Source organism: Mesoplodon densirostris, chromosome 2 (genome assembly GCF_025265405.1).
Source record: "Mesoplodon densirostris isolate mMesDen1 chromosome 2, mMesDen1 primary haplotype, whole genome shotgun sequence".
NCBI lineage: Eukaryota > Metazoa > Chordata > Mammalia > Artiodactyla > Ziphiidae > Mesoplodon > Mesoplodon densirostris.
Window position 1 is genome coordinate 128,420,227 of NC_082662.1, and position 18,575 is coordinate 128,438,801.

The window sequence follows — 18,575 nt, forward strand, 5'->3', positions numbered from 1 at the left end:
GCTGTCTTTATTAATTTCTTCTACGTGAAAGCTGAGATAATTCAAGATCTTCTTTCTTTTCTAATATAGGCATTTAGTGCTATAAAATTTCCCCTAGGGCTTACCTGGTGGCGCAGTGGTTGAGAGTCCGCCTGCCGATGCAGGGGACACGGGTTTGTGCCCCGGTCCGGGAAGATCCCACATGCTGCGGAGCAGCTAGGCCCGTGAGCCATGGCCGCTGAGCCTGCGCATCCGGAGCCTGTGCTCTGAAACGGGAGAGGCCACAACAGTGAGAGGCCCACGTACCGCCAAAAAAAAAAAATTCCCCTAAGTACAGACATACCTTGGAGATATTGTGGTTTCAGTTGCAGACCACTGCAATATTGCAAAAAGCCAGTCACACAAATTTTTTGGTTTCCCAATGAGTATGAAAGTTATGTTTATGAACAACATTGGAGTCTATTAAGTGTGCAATAGCATTATGTGTAAAAAAATTATATATACCTTAATTTAAAAATACTTTATTGTTAAAAAATGTTAACTATCGTCTGAGCCTTCAGCGAGTCCTGATCTTCTTACTGGTGCAGGGTCTTGTCTCAGTGTTGACAGCTGCTGACTGATCAGGGTGGTGGCGGCTGAAGGTTGGGGTGGCTGTGGCCATTTCTTAGAATAAGACAACAGTGAAGTTTGTCACATCGATTGACTCTTCCCTTCAAGAACAATTTTTCTGTAGTACACAATGCTGTTTCATAGCATTTTATGCACATAGAACATCTTTCAAAATTGGAGTCAGTCCTCTCAAATCCTGTTGCTGCTTTATCAACTGAGTTTATGCATTATTCTGAATACTTTGTTGTCATTTCAAAATCTTCACAGCATCTTCATGAGGAGGAGTTTCCACCTCAAGAAACCATTTTCTGGGACTTCACTGGTGGTCCAGTGGTTAAGACTCTGCACTTCCAGTGCAGAAGGTGCAGGTTCGATCCCTGGTCGGGGAAGTTCCGCATGCCAAACGGTGCAGCCAAAAAACAAAAAGAAACCACTTTCTTTGCTCCTTCATAGGAAGCAACTCCTCATGCATTCAAATTTTATCATGAGATTGCAGCAATTCACTCACATCTTTAGGCTCCACTTCTAAATTCTAGTTTTCTTGCTGTTTCCACCACATCTGCAGTTACTTGTTCCACTGAAGTCTTGAACCGCTCAAAGTCACCCATGGGGATTGGAATCAACTTCTTCCAAACTCCTGTTAATGTTGATATTTTAATCTCTTCCCATGAATCATGAATGTTCTTAACGGCATCTAGAATAGTGAGTCTTTTCCAGAAGGTTTTCAATTGACTTTTCCCAGATCCATCAGAGGAATCACTGTATATGGCAGCTTTATGAAATGTATTTATTCAACAATAAGACTTGAAAGTTGAAATAACTCCTTGATCCATGGGCTGCAGAATAGATGTTGTTAGCAGGCATGAAAACAACATTAATCTTGTACATCTCCGTCAGAGCTCTTGCGTGGCCAGGTGCATTGTCATTGTGCAGAAATATTTTGAAAGAAATCTTTTTCTGAGCAGTAGGTCTCAAACAGTAGGCTTAAAATATTCATTAAATCATCTTGTAAACAGGTGTGCTGTCATCCAGGCTTTATTGTTGAACTGTTAGAGCACAGGCAGAGTAGATTTAGCATAATTCTTAAGGGCCCTAGGATTTTCAGAATGGTAAGTAATCATTGGCTTCAACTTAAAGTCACCAGCTGCATTAGCCCTTAACAAGAGAGTCATCCTGCCCTTTTAAGCTTTGAAGCCAAGGCATTGACTTCTCTCTAGCTATGAAAGTCCTAGAGGGTGTCTTCTTCCAAAGAAGACTATTTTGTCTACACTGAAAATCTGTTGTTTATTGTAGTCACCTTCATTATAATTCTTAGCTAGATCTTCTGGATAACTTGCTGTAGCTTCTACATCAGCACTTGCTGCTTCACTTTGCAATTTTATGTTATGGAGACAGCTTCTTTTCCTTAAACCTCATGAACCAACTTCTGCTACCTTCACACTTTTCTTCTGTAGCTTCCTCACCTCTCTCAGCCTTCATTGAAGAGAGTTAGGGCCTTGCTCTGGATTAGACTTTGGCCTAAGAGAATGTTGTGGTCAGATCTTCTTTTCAGACCACTCATACTTACTCCATGTTAGCAATAAGGCTATTGGGCTTTCTTATCATTCATGTGGTCACTAGAGTAGCACTTTTAATTTCCCTCAAGAACTTTCCTTCTGCATTCACAATTTGGCTGACTGGCACACGAGGCCTAGCTTTGGTTCTGTCTTGGCTTTTGACGTGCGTTCCTCACTAAGTTCAGTCATTTCTGGCTTTTAACTTAAAGTGAAAGATGTGTGACTCTTCATTTCACTTGAATATTTAGAGGTTATCGTAGGGTTATTAATTGGCCTAATTTCAGTGTCGTTGTGTCTTAGGGAATAGGGTGGCCTGAGGAGAGGAACGGGAACGGCCAGTTGGTAGATGGAATGAAATAGTAAGACCAACTATATGCTGCCTAATTCAAATGTAGAGACAACAGGTTAAAAGTAAAAGAATGCAAGAGATATACCAGATATAATTGACATACAACTATAGCTAATATTACTGTATTGTATGTTTTGTAACTTATTGGCATCATAAGTAATTGTACCTTAGATTGTCATTTTTCTGAATTAACCAAGTTAGAAACTGTTACCTGGGTCCGTACCACTAGGAAGATAGTAGCTTTGGAGGGAAAAGCTGGAGTTAGGGCAGTCTCAAAATCTCGTAGTCATACCAGAGTTCTCAGGTAAATTTATGACCTAAACAGAAGGATTTTTGAGGGCTTTGGTGCCCCACGCAGGAGTTTTTTTGTAAGGTAAAGTGTGTAAACCTATGAGTTACACCCTCTTATAAGTTTTCCTTGATCTTAAAAAAGTCTAAATCTAAAGAGAATACCCCAGACTAGCCTTGAGGAATAGCCTTAAAAGCTGTCCCAGGAGAATCTAGAAGCATCAGAAAACACAACAGGCTAAAATCATTTGTTTCTCATTGAAAAAAATAGAAATGGCTTTCAATATTTTTAAGATACTGTGTTTAACATTGAAAATGTAAGAATGCTATGAATCTTCTCCAGCTGTTAGTAAGTTTCTTGGGGGTAAAACAAAGTTACTAGATTCTTACTTTTTATTAGCTATACTTAGTTATGAACTGTATATTGTCATATATACCAACAAATGTGTATCAGCATATGTACATAACAAAAAAGGAAAATTTTATTACTTCACAGTTATAGGAAGCAGTGTAAACTGATAGGAAACCCCTAGACCTGGTATTCAGTTGACTAGATTGTTATCTTGGGTTCTGCCCCGTTAGTCCTCAAGTTCCTCATCTATAGAATGGGAAGGCTGGTTAATGGAATTGAACAGGATATTCCCAAAGCGCTTTACAATTCTAAAAAATTCTGAGTTTTTATTATTTTAATGAGTAGAACTATGGGTCAAATACTCGTTAACAAGTTTACTGCTTGTTATGCATGGGAAGTCTGTTTTTCTCCCACGTGGTAATTAAAGCTTTCTACGCTTGAAGTCATGGGTGCTCTGAATTGGTAAAGAAGACTAGAATTAATATGTGGTTATAAAAGTCCTTTCATTACGGGGTTAAGTAATGGTGAGAAATGTGACCTCTACTGTTTAGTGAAAGATCTTTTTAATATACAGAGGCATTGTTCTTTTTGGTATAATAATGAAAGCATTCATTATATCTAGCTTTTGGTTCTAATCTGTATAGAATCAGTTGTTTGATAATGTAGTATGACCCTGATTGCAATTCATGGGGGGAAGGAGTGGTTGTAGTTGCTGTTAAGACCCTAATTATAGCATTTCTTTTGCACTTTCAAGATGAACTTCATTTTATCAATGCTTGTGAAGAAGGAGTAATTGAATTCCTTCAGGATTTACTGTTGGGTAATCACTGATGACGTACTTCTTTTTAGATTTTTGTGATTAGCTATCAATATAGTTTGATCCAGCTGCTTTCTCTTTGTGGTCATATTATTGTTCCAGAGAACTGAAAATGTCTTTTGTGCTTCAGTTAATCATCCAGTTATTTGCTTCTTGAAGGCCATGATTACCTAAGTTTAGAATTACTTGCTAGATTTTAAGATTTTATTTAGTCTTTAAAAATTTTTATATTTGTGAGCATATTTTAACATTTAATTCTTAAAGGGAATATAGTCATTCTACTGTAACTACCTGTAGAAAATAGGACAGTTTCTATATTATCTTTGATCATTTTAAGCTTGATTATCAGAATTTTGATATGATACTCTTCCTTAGCCCTGTTTACATACAAATCTTTTCACTGTAGTACGAGGAGAAATGAGGGTCCCTGAAGAAGCTCTAAAGGTAAAAAGTTTTTACTTATTTCTTTTGTAAATCTACCATTTACTAGGGTTGATTTCACTCAGGTATATTTCACTTCCATTTTAAAATGTTTTATAGCACGAGAAGTTTACCATTCAGCTTCAATTGTCCCAAAAATCTTCAGAATCAGAATTATTGAAATCTGCATGTGCCAAAAGCATAGATTCAAAGGTAGCAGATACCACGGCAGAAGTGCCGCACAAAGCTACAGAAGCACTAAAATCTGAGGAAAAAGCCATAGGTAAGTTAACCTCTTTCAAAATATCGTATTTATACTCGATTATGAAGACATTGCATGCTTTGTTCTCAAAAGCTTGGCCATATCCTTATAAAAATAATTAATGATAACAATGACAATTTCAGAGTGGGTTTTAATGCAGCCAGTGCTTCATTAGAAAGCATTATAAAACATATAATTATATGGCAGTTGTATATAGGTGTGTTTAATACATTTAAATATTTGAGGAAAGTACGTATAATTTGCCTTATACTATTTTTATTATTTCATGTTTGCTACTTTTTTTTCTGGATTGTAACTGAAATGAATGAAAAGGAAATGTCCAATAATGCCTACATCATCATAATTATCGTATTTATAGTATTCCAGGAACTGTAAAATATATTTTATATAGATAATCCCATTCATACAAAAGATATTTTTAAAACTGCTAGACATTACCAGATTGCTCAGATATAAATCTGTTAGTCCAGTTAACAGCTAGTTTAAATTTAATTACTGTGCAATGCCCTTAGGTTTAAATAAAAAAAAGAAAAAATGGTCACTTATACCAAAATTTAGTTTTGGCCTTCATATTTAGATTTATGAGCCATTTCTATATACCAAAGAACTAATTACACTTTGACAAAAAGCTATTGGGCTATAGCAGTTTACATTACTTAGATAATAGCCAGTGCAGAATTTCATTTATTTCATCATGTTCAATATTGAATGAGATTCACAAATACTAAGTTATTCAACTTAGAGTACTTTTCAGCTATCTAGACTATACAGCTGACCCTTGAACAACACTGCTTTGAACTATGCAGGTCCACTTATATGCAGATTTTTTTTCAGTAGTCAACACTACAATACTACAGGATCCACTTCAGTTGAATCTACGAATGTGGAACTGCATATATGGGGGGACTGTGGATTTGGAAGGCTGACGATAAGTTATACTCAGATTTTCAACTGCAGGGAGAGTTGAGGCTCTTAACCCCATGTGGTTCAGGGGTCAGCTGTACTTCTTCATTTAATAAATCAACTGGGCGATTCTAGCATTCTGCAAAAGCTTTTTTTTTTTTTTTTCTGTTTCATATGCTTTAGACAGATTTTTCCCACCTCTTTCCAGATACTTCTGCTATGCCCCGTGGTACTCCATTATATGGGCAACCATCATGGTGGGGGGATGATGAGGTGGATGAACAAAGAGCTTTCAAGTCAAATGGCAAGCCTGAAGAGAAAAATCATGAAACTGGAACATCAGGTAAAAAAAGCTCAGACTATGACATTAAGTAGGTATTTTAGGAAGAACTTATCATCAAAGCAAAAATCTGTCTACCCTTAAAAGAGATGTCCCCTATTCTTTAATATGTTAAAAATAGTTGATGAATGTTTTAATGACATTGTCATTTTAAATTAAATTTATTTATTATGAATGATTCTCTCATAAAGTATTAATTCTAATATCTTTGTAAATCACTTTTATTTAAAATATTTTTCCTTATTTAACTTATTTATGAGGGTGTTAAAACTTGATATATAGTTAAGTAATATAATTGGACATTTTAAGTATTTTAAAATAATTTTTTAAATGTTTTAATTAGACCAAAATAGTAAATACAAACTAGTTTTGTGTGTTTTCATTAGATTCACAAACATATAATCATATTTTTAAATGAAAATTTTTTATTATGTTCAAAATGTATGAAGTTTAAAACTTCTTTAAAATCTCAGCATGCCCAATTTGTTGGGGTATGGTAACAACAAGATTAGCTGTTGAGCAGCCAGAAGGAAGAAATAATTCTGAATCACATTCTCAGATAAATAGTCAAGGAACATAATCTTTTGTTGCTGGAGGAGTTGAGTAATGAGCTAAGTGAAAAGCCAGAAAATCAAGATTTCCAGGAAATAAATGGAGGTATCAGTTGTCTGTCACATAAGGACTTGACAAGGACATCAACACTGAAGGATGAACAGCCAGTTTCTGTGATAATAGCAGATAAGGATTAGAACTGGAGGAATTAAATACAGGCACCAGGGAGCAGTATGGAAAGCCAACTTTGACTCTGAGTTAAGGATAGATTCCATCAGAAGTTCTGTCAACTTTCTACCTTTGACCATAATTCTACAAGGTAAATAAGAGGTTTTTATTAGCTGGAGAATAAGAGCACTGGTGCTTAAATATGCTCTAATTTCACCAGAGTACAAGTCTTAGAAAGCTGGCCTTATCAACTTGATCTTAAAGTGCCCCAAACTGAAAGTTGTCAACTTTGCAAATAAATTCCCATCTCAGTTTCCTTGTTTCTGTGGCCAACACGTTTTTTTCTTCATGTTCAAGCTCAGAAACTTAGTATTATTTAGCATACCCTCAAATGCAAATAATAGAAATGCCACCTGAGACTAAACAGGAAGGAATTCTACTGGCTAAAATAAATAACTGAACCTCTTCAGGATTGGTTAATGCAGCATCTCAATGGTGTCATCAGCTAGCTATTTTCTCTCGGACTTTCTGCCCTTCTATTCACAGTGGCTGCATACTGAGGGAGTTTCCCCTCGTACTCATAGGCTGCTTGCCAGTAGCAGTTGGAGTGCATGCTGCTTTGATCACATCCAGTGGGAAATAGCAAAGGTCGCTTCTAGAAGAACCCCTGGAAACTCTCCCCAAAGTTTTCAACACATTTGTCATCTCATTGGCCTCTCATGGGTTCAGGAGTAGGTCACCTGCTTATTTCTGAACCAATCCCTGGCAAGGGTTATGAGATTATCCTTAAGCCAATTGTACCCATCCTGAAGCTGAATATGGGGTTAGTTTTCCCCCTAAGGCACATGAGCTGTATCAGGGAAGAGTTAGAGATACCTGGGAATGTTGGAGTTCTTGTAGGAGGGAGGAATAGGAAATGGATTTTGGAAGGCAGTCAAGAATGTCTACTTTATATGAAATCTTTGTGTCTTCCCTTCCTTTCACCTCATCTATTATATTGCCTACTTCTGTTGCCCTTTTTTTCCATTAATCATAACTGAACTATTTCCAGTTTCAACCCTTCTGCAGTTCATTTTGTATAATAAATCTAAGCTGCCGTTTTTTTTTTTCCTTTCTTTAAGAAACTACAGTAGCTTCCTTTTGCTTGCCCAATAGGTATTATGTCAAAGTTCTCTCTAATTTTGTCCCACTTTCTTAGCCTTGCGTCCCACTACCAGTTGTTTAGTGCTCTCTCCCAGTGCATTTCCACATAAATTAGACTAATTCCTGCCTGCTCTTCTCCCACAGACATGTATACACATAAATCAGGTAATATAAAATTCTAAAGGGTATGTCTGTTTATATCTATTGCTAATATGTAACACTTTCCTTCAGTATTTTGTGTGTACGCCTTTTCATCTAAACTATAAGTTCCTTCAGGAATCACATATTATATTATCACTGTGTACTAGAGCCATCTAGGAGAAAGAGAGAGAGGGAGAGAGAGAAGGGGAGGGGGAGAGAGAGAGGAAGGAAGGGGGAGAGAGAGAGAGAGAGAGGAGAGTGAGAAAAAAAATGTGCTAATAATTGGTGGTTAACTTAGAAGAAAACACAGCAGAATTTAACTGTTGCCAAATTCTGAAAATAATTGTGATACTGAGTTTATCTGGCCATTAAAGATCCTTCCACCCTCACACACAAAAGAACTTTTGAAGTCTGAAATACATATCTTCTAGAATACAATCAATGTAATTATAATAAATGTAAATACAGTAAATGTAATTTTTGTCCTGGAGACAGAACCATGACTTATTAACAACAGCTAACACTTCGGTGGTGCTTGCTTTATCAAGACACTCTTCTTAGTGCCCTGCATATGTTTAATCATTTAATCCTTTCACAGTGATACCTAAAAGTAGTTACTGTTATCATCCCCATTTTATAAATAAGGAAACGGCGGCAAGGTTATGTGAATTTATTCACAAGGTCACCCTGCTAGCAAGTAGTTTAGCTGGGATTTGAACCCAGGTAGCCTGACTCGAGTCCATGCTCTTAACCACAAACAGCTAACATTTCAGCAGTCATTACACACACACACACACACACACACACACACACAGTCACTCCAAAAGAATATACTTCGTATAGTATAAAGATTAAAACAAGCACTCCAAAAACAAATTGACATAAAAAATTGATCTCTCATACCTAAGTTAATGAAATGAATTTCAAACTGTGAAACATCCAGTAGTAATTTCATCCATGTGAATGAAACTAAATTCTTAAATGATTACCAGCTGTGTGGCGTGTCTCATTGAGTATCTTTTCTGCCAGATGACAAAAGCTGTCTAATAATCTTGGGATTATTTTTGAGTTAGAAGGAATTAAGTGATGCACGTCTTTTGTTAAGTAGCTTGAAGCACTCTGTCAGATTCAGCTGATTAAAAGCCTTAATGAGAGTCTCATTTGCTTTCTTATATTAGTATGAGGATGTTATTGTTTCAGATTTATCATTTGTAGTCTTTTAAAATATAGGGTGAGAGAAACAGTTTACTAATTTGAAATAATTTATGATGCCAGCATATATTGTAGAATCAAATTTGAAAATGCGTATTGAATGCTATTTCACTTGGTCATTTTGAAATTAAGGTTTTTTTTTAGTGTTTCAGATTATGAAATATAAATGATTAGTTTATTTGTGCTCTAAGCATGCTTTTTTGGTAAAAGCAAAAAGTTATTTGCTTCTTGGTTACCAATTTTTAGACTGTAAAATCTTAGTATTTATTTTGAAAGGTGAACATTCCAGAAAGGATAATAGAGAATCTACTACCTAGTAACTTTTTATGTCCCTTTCTGTGGGTCCATGTGTATCCAGAATCTCCTACCAATTTCCCTTAAAGCCCAAAGAACCCTAGAAGCAAATATTAGAGCAATCACGTTCTCCTGAAATTGTGTGAATATTTGAGTCCTATTAAAGGAGAATTTGTCCTCATTTTAGATCAGGTATGCTCTTCTACCTTCTAACTTGGTTTAAACGGTTTAAACACTTCTTAGGTTACAATTAAAGACCTTTAAGTGTTGCATACAGTTTGAAAAGGTGTGTACAACTGTGAAGAGTAGATTTTTGGCTCTTTTACACTGATTTTTAATCTAATTAAACTAAATTTGAAAACTTTTGAGTTGTAGTTCCTTTTTGGTAAAAGGAGTTTCCCAGTCTTTGTAATTTGAAGTACTTGAATATACTAGGTTGGATGGATATCTCAAGCAGAATTTGCCTTCATAATTATAGTCTTTATCATCTTGAAACAGCTTAATATTTCATTTAATTTAGTACAGAAGAATGAAGGGAACATATTTTCTGAATTATGTATGTTATCAGTTTCCCTGGAAGGTCACACAATCATAAAATACCTTAAGAATTTAAGGATATTGCTCTTCTGATTTTGATAAACATAATTAATTCTAGCATAATCAGTTATTAAATACTTTTAAATATCTAGCAATTGAGATTAATAATAAAATATTGGTATAAATAAAATATTAGTATTTTAGTATATAATTTAGTTTACTTTAGTATAAGCAAAATAGGTTTTGAATAGAAATGCATGTTAAATTCATAAATTTCAGAATGTTTCGTCAGTGTACGGAAAGAGGAAAGCTGTTTTATTTTTCTATATTAATTTAGAAGACCCCTAATAATTTTTCTAGTGGGCGTACAATTCCAAAATATACCAGGCCCACACTTGATCTGGTTTTATCATCTTCAGAGAAATGAATTCCTCTACATAATGAATTTTCCAGATGACTGAACTTTACTTTTACAACTGAAATTTTTTTCTAAGTTTAACCATTTCCTATATTTCTATTAAATGAATTACCCATGTCATTGCCTTCTTAAGCACAGAAGGCTGAATATAATTTAAATGTTTGCTTTATGACTCAGAAGCATCATTATGAACATCAGTGATTGAACTATGATACATTACAGTGATGCCTTTGGGAGACTTGAAGTATGTAAGACTGTTTGCTCCATATACTGAATGAATGGTTCTGAACTACTGTGTTTTTGAGCCGTGTGTCTGCTCTTGATTGTTTTTTGTCTTATCTCGACAACTTGACTCTTCTTAGCGCAATATGTCTGACCTTAATCCTTGCTTTTATATCCCCTCCAGATTTGCCACATGTAATCTGAGTAAATAGTCAAAAAAGGTTCTCAATGAAGGACTTTCCTGGTAGTAAAGATCACAAATATGAGGATATAGGTGTTGTCATATCTGTCTTGGGTTTTTTATTTTAGAGTTAGATTTTTGGTTTTAGCTTCTTGTTTCCCTAATTAGCTATGTTGAAGAGTTGGGGGAGGAAAAGTAAGAGAAACATTTACTTTTGTGCCTACTTTGTGCCAGACTTTTTCTGGATAACTTATCTCACTGAATCTTCACAACAATCTTATGGGTAGATATTATTTTCTCATTTAACAATGAGGAAAATGAGAATTAAGGACTGATAGAGACAGGACTTACCTGATTTCAAATCTTCTCACTACTTTCCACTAATCATATCATATATGCTGCCTTTCCACTCTGTTGTGCTGCTTGACATTGTTAGATAAGCGATTTCTGGTTAAATTAGGTGTTAACTTGTGTAAGTCTCAGGGTTTCTAGTCCTTGGAGTAAAGGCAATTTTGAAGTAGGACTAACTTAGGAAATAATAATCTTAAACATAGTTATGTGCAGTTGTTGATCTCTGCTTTTTTAATGTGTTATAATGTGAAAACATATTAAAAGTATGTCAGTATTAACTGTGAAGTTTTTTTTCACAAGGGAGGAAAATTGGAAACATACTCATTTGAATCGTGAATAACAAGTAAATGATAAATGCTATACCTCTGGGCCAGCTTTTTGTAGTTATTGCTTCATAGTTCAGCCACATCATTTTATTTGGGTATTCAGGTAGTGGTAGTAGGAAACTACTAACCCTTGTTCTCAGGGTTACTCTGTTACCTGTAAGGATGTGGAGAGCAAAATGAATGAATGAATGAATGAATGACGATAGATAGATAGGATAGGTTTGCTTATTTATTTAACATCTTTATTGGAGTATAATTGCTTCACATTGTGTTAGTTTCTGCTGTATGACAAAGTGAATCAGCTATATGTATACTTATATGCCCATATCCCCTCCCTCTTACGTGTCCCTCCCACCCCTCTAGGTGGTCACAAAGCACCAATCTGATCTCCCTGTGCTAAGTGGCTGCATCCCACTAGCTGTCTGTTTTATATTTGGTAGTGTATATATGTCCATGCCACTCTCTCACTTCGTCCCAGCTTACCCTTCCTTCTCCCCGCATCCTCAAGTCCATTCTCTTAAGTCTGCATCTTTATTCCTGTTCTGCCCCTAGGTTCTTCAGAACTTTTTTTTTTTTTTAGATTCCATATATACATGTTAGCATATGGTATTTGTTTTTCTCTTTCTGACTTACTTCACTCTGTATGACAGATTCTAGGTCCATCCACCTCACTACAAATAATTTGGTTTCTTTTTATGACTGAGTAATATTCCATTCTGTATATGTGCCACATCTTCTTTATCCATTCATCTGTAGATGGACACTTAGGTTGCTCCCATGTCCTGGCTATTGTAAATAGTGCTGCAGTGACCATTGTGGTACATGACTTTTTTTGAATTATGCTTTTCTCACAGTATATTCCCAGTAGTGGGATTGCTGGGACATATGGTACTTCTATTTTTAGTATTTTAAGGAACCTCCATACTGTTCTCCATAGTGGCTGTTTCAATTTACATTCCCACCAACAGTGTAAGAGGGTTCCCTTTCCTTCACACCCTTTCCAGCATTTATTGTTTGTAGATTTTTTTGATGATGCCCATTTGGAATGGTGTGAGGTGATACCGCATTGTGGTTTTGATTTGCATTTCTCTAATGATTACTGACGCTGAGCATCCTTTCATGTGTTTGTTGGCAATCTGTATATCTATCTTCTTTGGAGAAATGCCTATTTAGGTCTTCTGCCCTTTTTTGGATTGGGTTCTTTGTTTTTTTTGATATTGAGCTGTGTGGGCTGCTTGTATATTTTGGAGATAATGCTTTGTCAGTTGCTTCATTTTCAAATATTTTCTCCCATTCTAAGGGTTGTCTTTACGTCTTGTTTACAGTCTCCTTTGCAGTGCAGAAGTTTTTAAGTTTCGTTAGGTCCCATTTGTGTGTTTTTGTTTTTATTTCCATTTCTCTAGGAGGTGGGTCAAAAAGGATCTTGCTGTGATTTATGTCATAGAGTGTCCTATGTTTTCCTCTAAGAGTTTGATAGTGTCTGGCCTTGCATGTAGGTCTTTAATGCATTTGGAGCTTATTTTTGTGTATGGTGTTAGGGAGTATTCTAATTTCATTCTTTCACATGTAGCTGTCCAGTTTTCCCAGCACCACTTATTGAAGAGGCTGTCTTTTCTCCATTGTTTATTCTTGCCTCCTTTATGAAAGATAAGTTGACCATATGTGTGTGGGTTTACCTCTGGGCTTTCTATCCTGTTCCATTGATCTATATTTCTGTTTTTGTGCCAGTACCATACTGTCTTGATTACTGTAGCTTTGTAGTATATAGTCTGAATTCAGGGAGCCTGATTCCTCCAGCTCTGTTTCTTTTTCTCAAGATTGCTTTGGCTCTTTGGGGTCTTTTGTGTTTCCACACAAATTGTGAAATTTTTTATTTTAGTTCTGTGAAAAATGCCATTGCTAGTTTCATAGGGATGACATTGAATCTGTAGATTACTTTGGGTAGTAGAGTCATTTTCACAATTTTGACTTCTTCAGTCCAAGTACACGGTATATCTCTCCATCTGTTTTAATTTCTTTCATCAGTATCTTATAGTTTTCTGCATACAGGTCTTTTGTCTCCTTAGGTAGGTTTATTCCTAGCTATTTTATTCTTTTTGTTGCAATGGTAAATGGGAGTGTTTCCTTAATTTCTCTTTCAGATTTTTCATCATTAGTGTATAGGAATGCAAGCGATTTCTGTGCATTAATGTTGTATCCTGCTACTTTACCAAATTCATTGATTAGCTCTAGTAGTTTTCTAGTAGCATCTTTAGGATTCTCAATGTATAGTATCATGTCATCTGTTAACTGACAGTTGTACTTCCTCTTTTCTGATTTGGATTCCTTTTATTTATTTTTCTTCTCTAATTGCTGTGGCTAAAACTTCCCAAACTATGTTGAATAGTAGTGGTGAGAGTGGGCAACCTTGTCTTGTTCCTGATCTTAGAGGAAATGGTTTCAGTTTTTGACCATTGAGAACAATGTTGGCTGTGGGTTTGTCATATATGCACTTTATTATGTTGAGGTAAATTCCCTCTATTCCCACTTTCTTTAGAGTTTTTATCATAAAAGAGTGTTGAATTTTGTCAAAAGCTTTTCCTGCATCTGCTGAGATGATCATATGGTTTTTCTGCTTCAATTTGTTAATATGGTGTATCACATTGATTGATTTGCATATATTGAAGAGTCCTTGCATTCTTGGGATAAACCCCACTTGATCATGGTGTATGATCCTTTTAATGTGCTGTTGGATTCTGTTTGCTAGTATTTTGTTGAGGATTTTTGCATCTATGTTCATCAGTGATATTGGCTTGTAGTTTTCTTTTTTTGTGACATCTTTGTCTGGTTTTGGTATCTGGATGACAGTGCCCTCATAGAATGAGTTTGGGAGTGTTCCTCCCTCTAGTATATCTTGGAAGAGTTTGAGTAGGATAGGTGTTAGCTCTTTTGTAAATGTTTGATAGAATTCACTTGTGAAGCCATCTGGTCCTGGGCTTTTGTTTGTTGGAAGATTTTGAATCACAGTTTCAATTTCAGTGTTTGTGATTGGTCTGCTTATATTTTCTATTTCTTCCTGGTTCAGTTTCGAAAGGTTGTGCTTTTCTAAGAGTTTGTCCATTACTTCCAGGTTGTCCATTTTATTGGCATAGAGTTGCTTGTAGTAATCGCTCATGATCCTTTGTATTTCTGGAGTGTAAGTTGTTACTTCTCCTTTTTCATTTCTAATTCTGCTGATTTGAGCCTTCTCCCTTTTTTTCTTGGTGAGTCTGTCTAATGGTTTATCAATTTTGTTTCTCTTCTGAAAGAACCAGCTTTTAGTTTTATTGATCTTTGCTCTCATTTCCTTTATTTCTTTTTCATTTATTTCTGATCTGATATTTATGATTTCTTTCCTTCTGCTAACTTTGGGGTTTTTTTGTTCTTCTTTCTCTGATTGCTTTAGTTGTAAGGTTAGGTTGTTTATTTGAGATGTTTCCTGTTCGTGAGGTAGGATTGTATTGCTATAAACTTCCTTCTTAGAACTGCCTTTGCTGCATCCCGTAGGTTTTCAGTCATCATGTTTTCATTATCATTTGTTTCTAGGTGTTTTGTGATTTCCTCTCTGATTTGTTCAGTGATCTCTTGGTTGTTTAATAGCGTATTGTTTAGCCTCCACGTGTTAGGAGTTTTACAGTTTTTTTCCTGTAATTGATATCTAGTCTCATAGCATATCAGAAAAGATACTTGATATTATTTCCATCTTCTTAAATTTACCAAGGCTTGATTTGTGACCCAAGATATGATCTATCATGGCGAATATTCCATGAGCACTTGAGAAGAAAGTGTGTTCTGTTGCTTTTGGATGGAATGTCCTATAAATATCAATTAAATCCATCTTGTTTAATGTATCATTTAAAGCTTGTATTTTCTTATTTATTTTCATTTTGGTTGATCTGTCCATTGGTGAAAGTGGGGTGTTAAAGTCCCCTACTATGATTGTGTTACTGTCGATTTCTCCTTTTATGGCTGTTAGCAATTGCCTGTGTATTGAGGTGCTCCTATGTTGGGTGCATAAATATTTACAATTGTTATATCTTCTTCTTGGGTTGGTCCCTTGATCACTATGTAGTGTCCTTCTTTGTCTCTTGTAATAGTCTTTATTTTAAAGTCTATTTTGTCTGATACGAGAATTGCTACTGCAGCTTTCTTTTGATTTCCATTTGCATGGAATATCTTTTTCCATCCCCCTTTCAGTCTGTACGTTTCCCAAGGTCTGAAGTGGGTCTCTGTAGACAGCATATATACGGGTCTTGTTTTTATATCCATTCATCCAGTTCGTGTCTTTTGGTTGGAGCATTTAATCCATATATATTTAAGGTAATTGTTGATATGTATGTTCCTTTTCCCATTTTCTTAATTGTTTTTGCTTTGTTATTGTAGGTCTTTTCCTTCTCTTTTGTTTCCCGCCTAGAGAAATTCCATTAACGTTTGTTGTAAAGCTGGTTTGGTGGTGCTGAATTCTCTTAGCTTTTGCTTGTCTGTAAAGGTTTTAATTTCTCTGTCGAATCTGAATGAAATCCTTGCTAGGTAGAGTAATCTTGGTTGTAGGTTTTTCCCTTTCATCACTTTAAGTATGTCCTGCTACTCCCTTCTGGCTTGCAGAGTTTCTGCTGAAACATCAGCTGTTAACCTTACGGGGATTCCCTTTTATGTTATTTGTTTTATTTTCCTTGCTGCTTTCAGTATTTTTTCTATGTATTTAATCTTTGATAGTTTGATTAATATGTGTCTTGGCATGTTTCTCCTTGGATTTCTCCTGTATGGGAGTCTCTGTGCTTCCTGGACTTGATTGACTATTTCCATTCCCATATTAGGGAAGTTTCCAACTATAATCTCTTCAAATGTTTTCTCAGTTCCTTTCTTTTTCTCTTCTTCTTCTGGGACCCCTGTAATTCGAATGTTGGTGTGTTTAATGTTGTCCCAGAGGTCTCTGAGACTGTCCTCAATGCTTTTCATTCTTTTTTCTTTATTCTGCTCTGTGGTAGTTATATCCACTATTTTGTCTTCCAGGTCACTTATCTGTTCTTCTGCCTCATTTATTCTGCTATTGATTCCTTCTAGAGAATTTTTACTTTCATTTATTGTGTTGTTCATCATTGTTTGTTTGCTCTTTAGTTCTTCTAGGTCCTTATTAAACATTTCTTATTTTTTCTCCATCCTATTTCCAAGATTTTGGATCATCTTTACTATCATTACTCTGAATTCTTTTTCAGGTAGACTGCCTATTTTCTCTTCATTCGTTTGGTCTGGTGGGTTTTCACCTTGCTCCTTCATCTGCTGCGTATTTCTCTGTCTTCTCATTTTGCTTAACTTACTGTGTTTGGGGTCTCCTTTTCGCTGGCTGCAGGTTCGTAGTTCCCATTGTTTTTGGTGTCTGCCCCCAGTGGGTATGGTTGGCTCAGTGGGTTGTGTAGGCTTCCTGGTGCAGGGGAATGGTGCCTGTGTTCTGGTGGATGAAGCTGGATCTTGTCGTTCTGTTGGGCAGGACTGCATCCAGTGGTGTGTTTTGGAGTGCCTGTGACCTTATTATGATTTTAGGCAGCCTCTCTGCTAATGGGTGGGGATGTGTTCCTGTCTTGCTAGTTGTTTGGCATAGAGTGTCCAGCACTGGAGCTTGCTGGTCATTGAATGGAGCTGAGTCTTGGCATTGAGATGGAGATCTCTGGGAGAGCTGTCACCGTTTGATATTATGTGGGGCCAGGACGTCTCTGGTGGTCTGATATCCTGAACTCGGCTCTCCCACCTCAGAGGCTCAGATCTGACCCCCAGCTGGAGCACCAAGACCCTGTCAGCCACACGGCCATCCAAGAAGGATAGAACGGAAGCTGAGAAGTCAGCAGAAGGCAGGTCTAACAGGTTTGATTCTGAATAGAATACAGCTGAAAAGTGAATGTTAGGAGATTAATTGTAAAGTAGATTCTCCTAAAGGTGCTGAAAATTGCAAGAAGTCACTTGCCAAAGTTGAGCAAGCATCAGAGCCAGTAGGATAGGTTTGTAAACCAGTTGTACTATATGAAATTGATCAAGTGCAGTACATAGTACTGATACAGTACATGATACATAGTAAATAAATCAATGTTGAAAAAATAAAAACATTAATGAGTTTATTTATGTATGTAAAGTAGTTAATGCATATTACTCTCATGGAAATTTTAAGTGACAGGCCTTCAGAGTAAACACTCAAGTGGATACTTTAAGGAAAAGATAAATGAACTCTGTAATAAAGAAGTTTTTAAAACGTGACTTAGGTTATTAAGAATCCTGTATATGCTTATCCTCCAGAAAGTGTGTAGAATTATTGCTTTGATAGTGTAGAGTGTTTTTGATACACTGTTTTCATTTTCAGTATTGAGAAAAAGTAGATTTTGAAAAGGATAATTTTTATGTTGAAAATTGTTTTTGTTATATATTCTGTTTACTGTCTGTGTAGTTTGCTTTCACTTTTTTTTTTTTTTTTTTTGGAAGTGGAACTTGATGTCTTCTAATACCCTGTGCCACACATTTGACTACAGAAATGTTGCTGTCCCATTCTTCTATAACCTAAAAGCAAACAGCTTTATGACTGTTTCATATTCACCGTATTGCTAAGAAACTGATTATAGCACCTGAAGAATCCCATCCATATTTGATATTTGAAAAAATGTGTCAAGACCCAATACTTCACTTAATTAGAAAATGATTAGAAACAACCTCGTCCCCCCCGTATTGCCTTTCCTTCCTAATAAATTATCTGCAAAGGGTGTTTCTGTCAATCTCTTTTTAAAAGGAATGCTTTTTTGAGCCTTAGGGAAATATTTTTCATTTGAATTCACTCTTTACCATCTTGCTAATAGTTCTTTTGTTTCCTGAAAAACAGAGCAATTTAATCTTTAAATTCTTTTTGCATTTGCAGTATCTGATAACACATCTAAAGCAGTTCAGTTATCATTTTCATTTATGTGCCTTCACATATTTTATATATAAATGCATTTGTTTTTATACCTTCATATTTGTCCCTGAGGCAACAGAGGAACAGTGTTCCAGAGTTGCTTACTTATGCCAGCTCTTTTTGATCTGAGATTTATAGTTCAGCTTTTCCTCCATGGATTTTGACACTTGGATGTATTCTGCTGT

General features: G+C 35.9%; 1 protein-coding gene across 7 annotated transcripts in view; it reads left to right on the forward strand.

Annotated features, from left to right (window-relative positions):
* Positions 1-18,575, forward strand: part of CEP170 (centrosomal protein 170) — a 137,994-nt gene that overhangs the window by 64,373 nt on the left and 55,046 nt on the right. For all 7 annotated transcript variants that reach the window (XM_060090906.1, XM_060090908.1, XM_060090910.1 and 4 more), the window contains exons 5-7: positions 4,336-4,394; positions 4,491-4,653; positions 5,765-5,899. In XM_060090906.1, the coding sequence (XP_059946889.1) occupies positions 4,336-4,394; positions 4,491-4,653; positions 5,765-5,899 (357 nt within the window). The remainder of the gene's footprint in view (positions 1-4,335; positions 4,395-4,490; positions 4,654-5,764; positions 5,900-18,575) is intronic.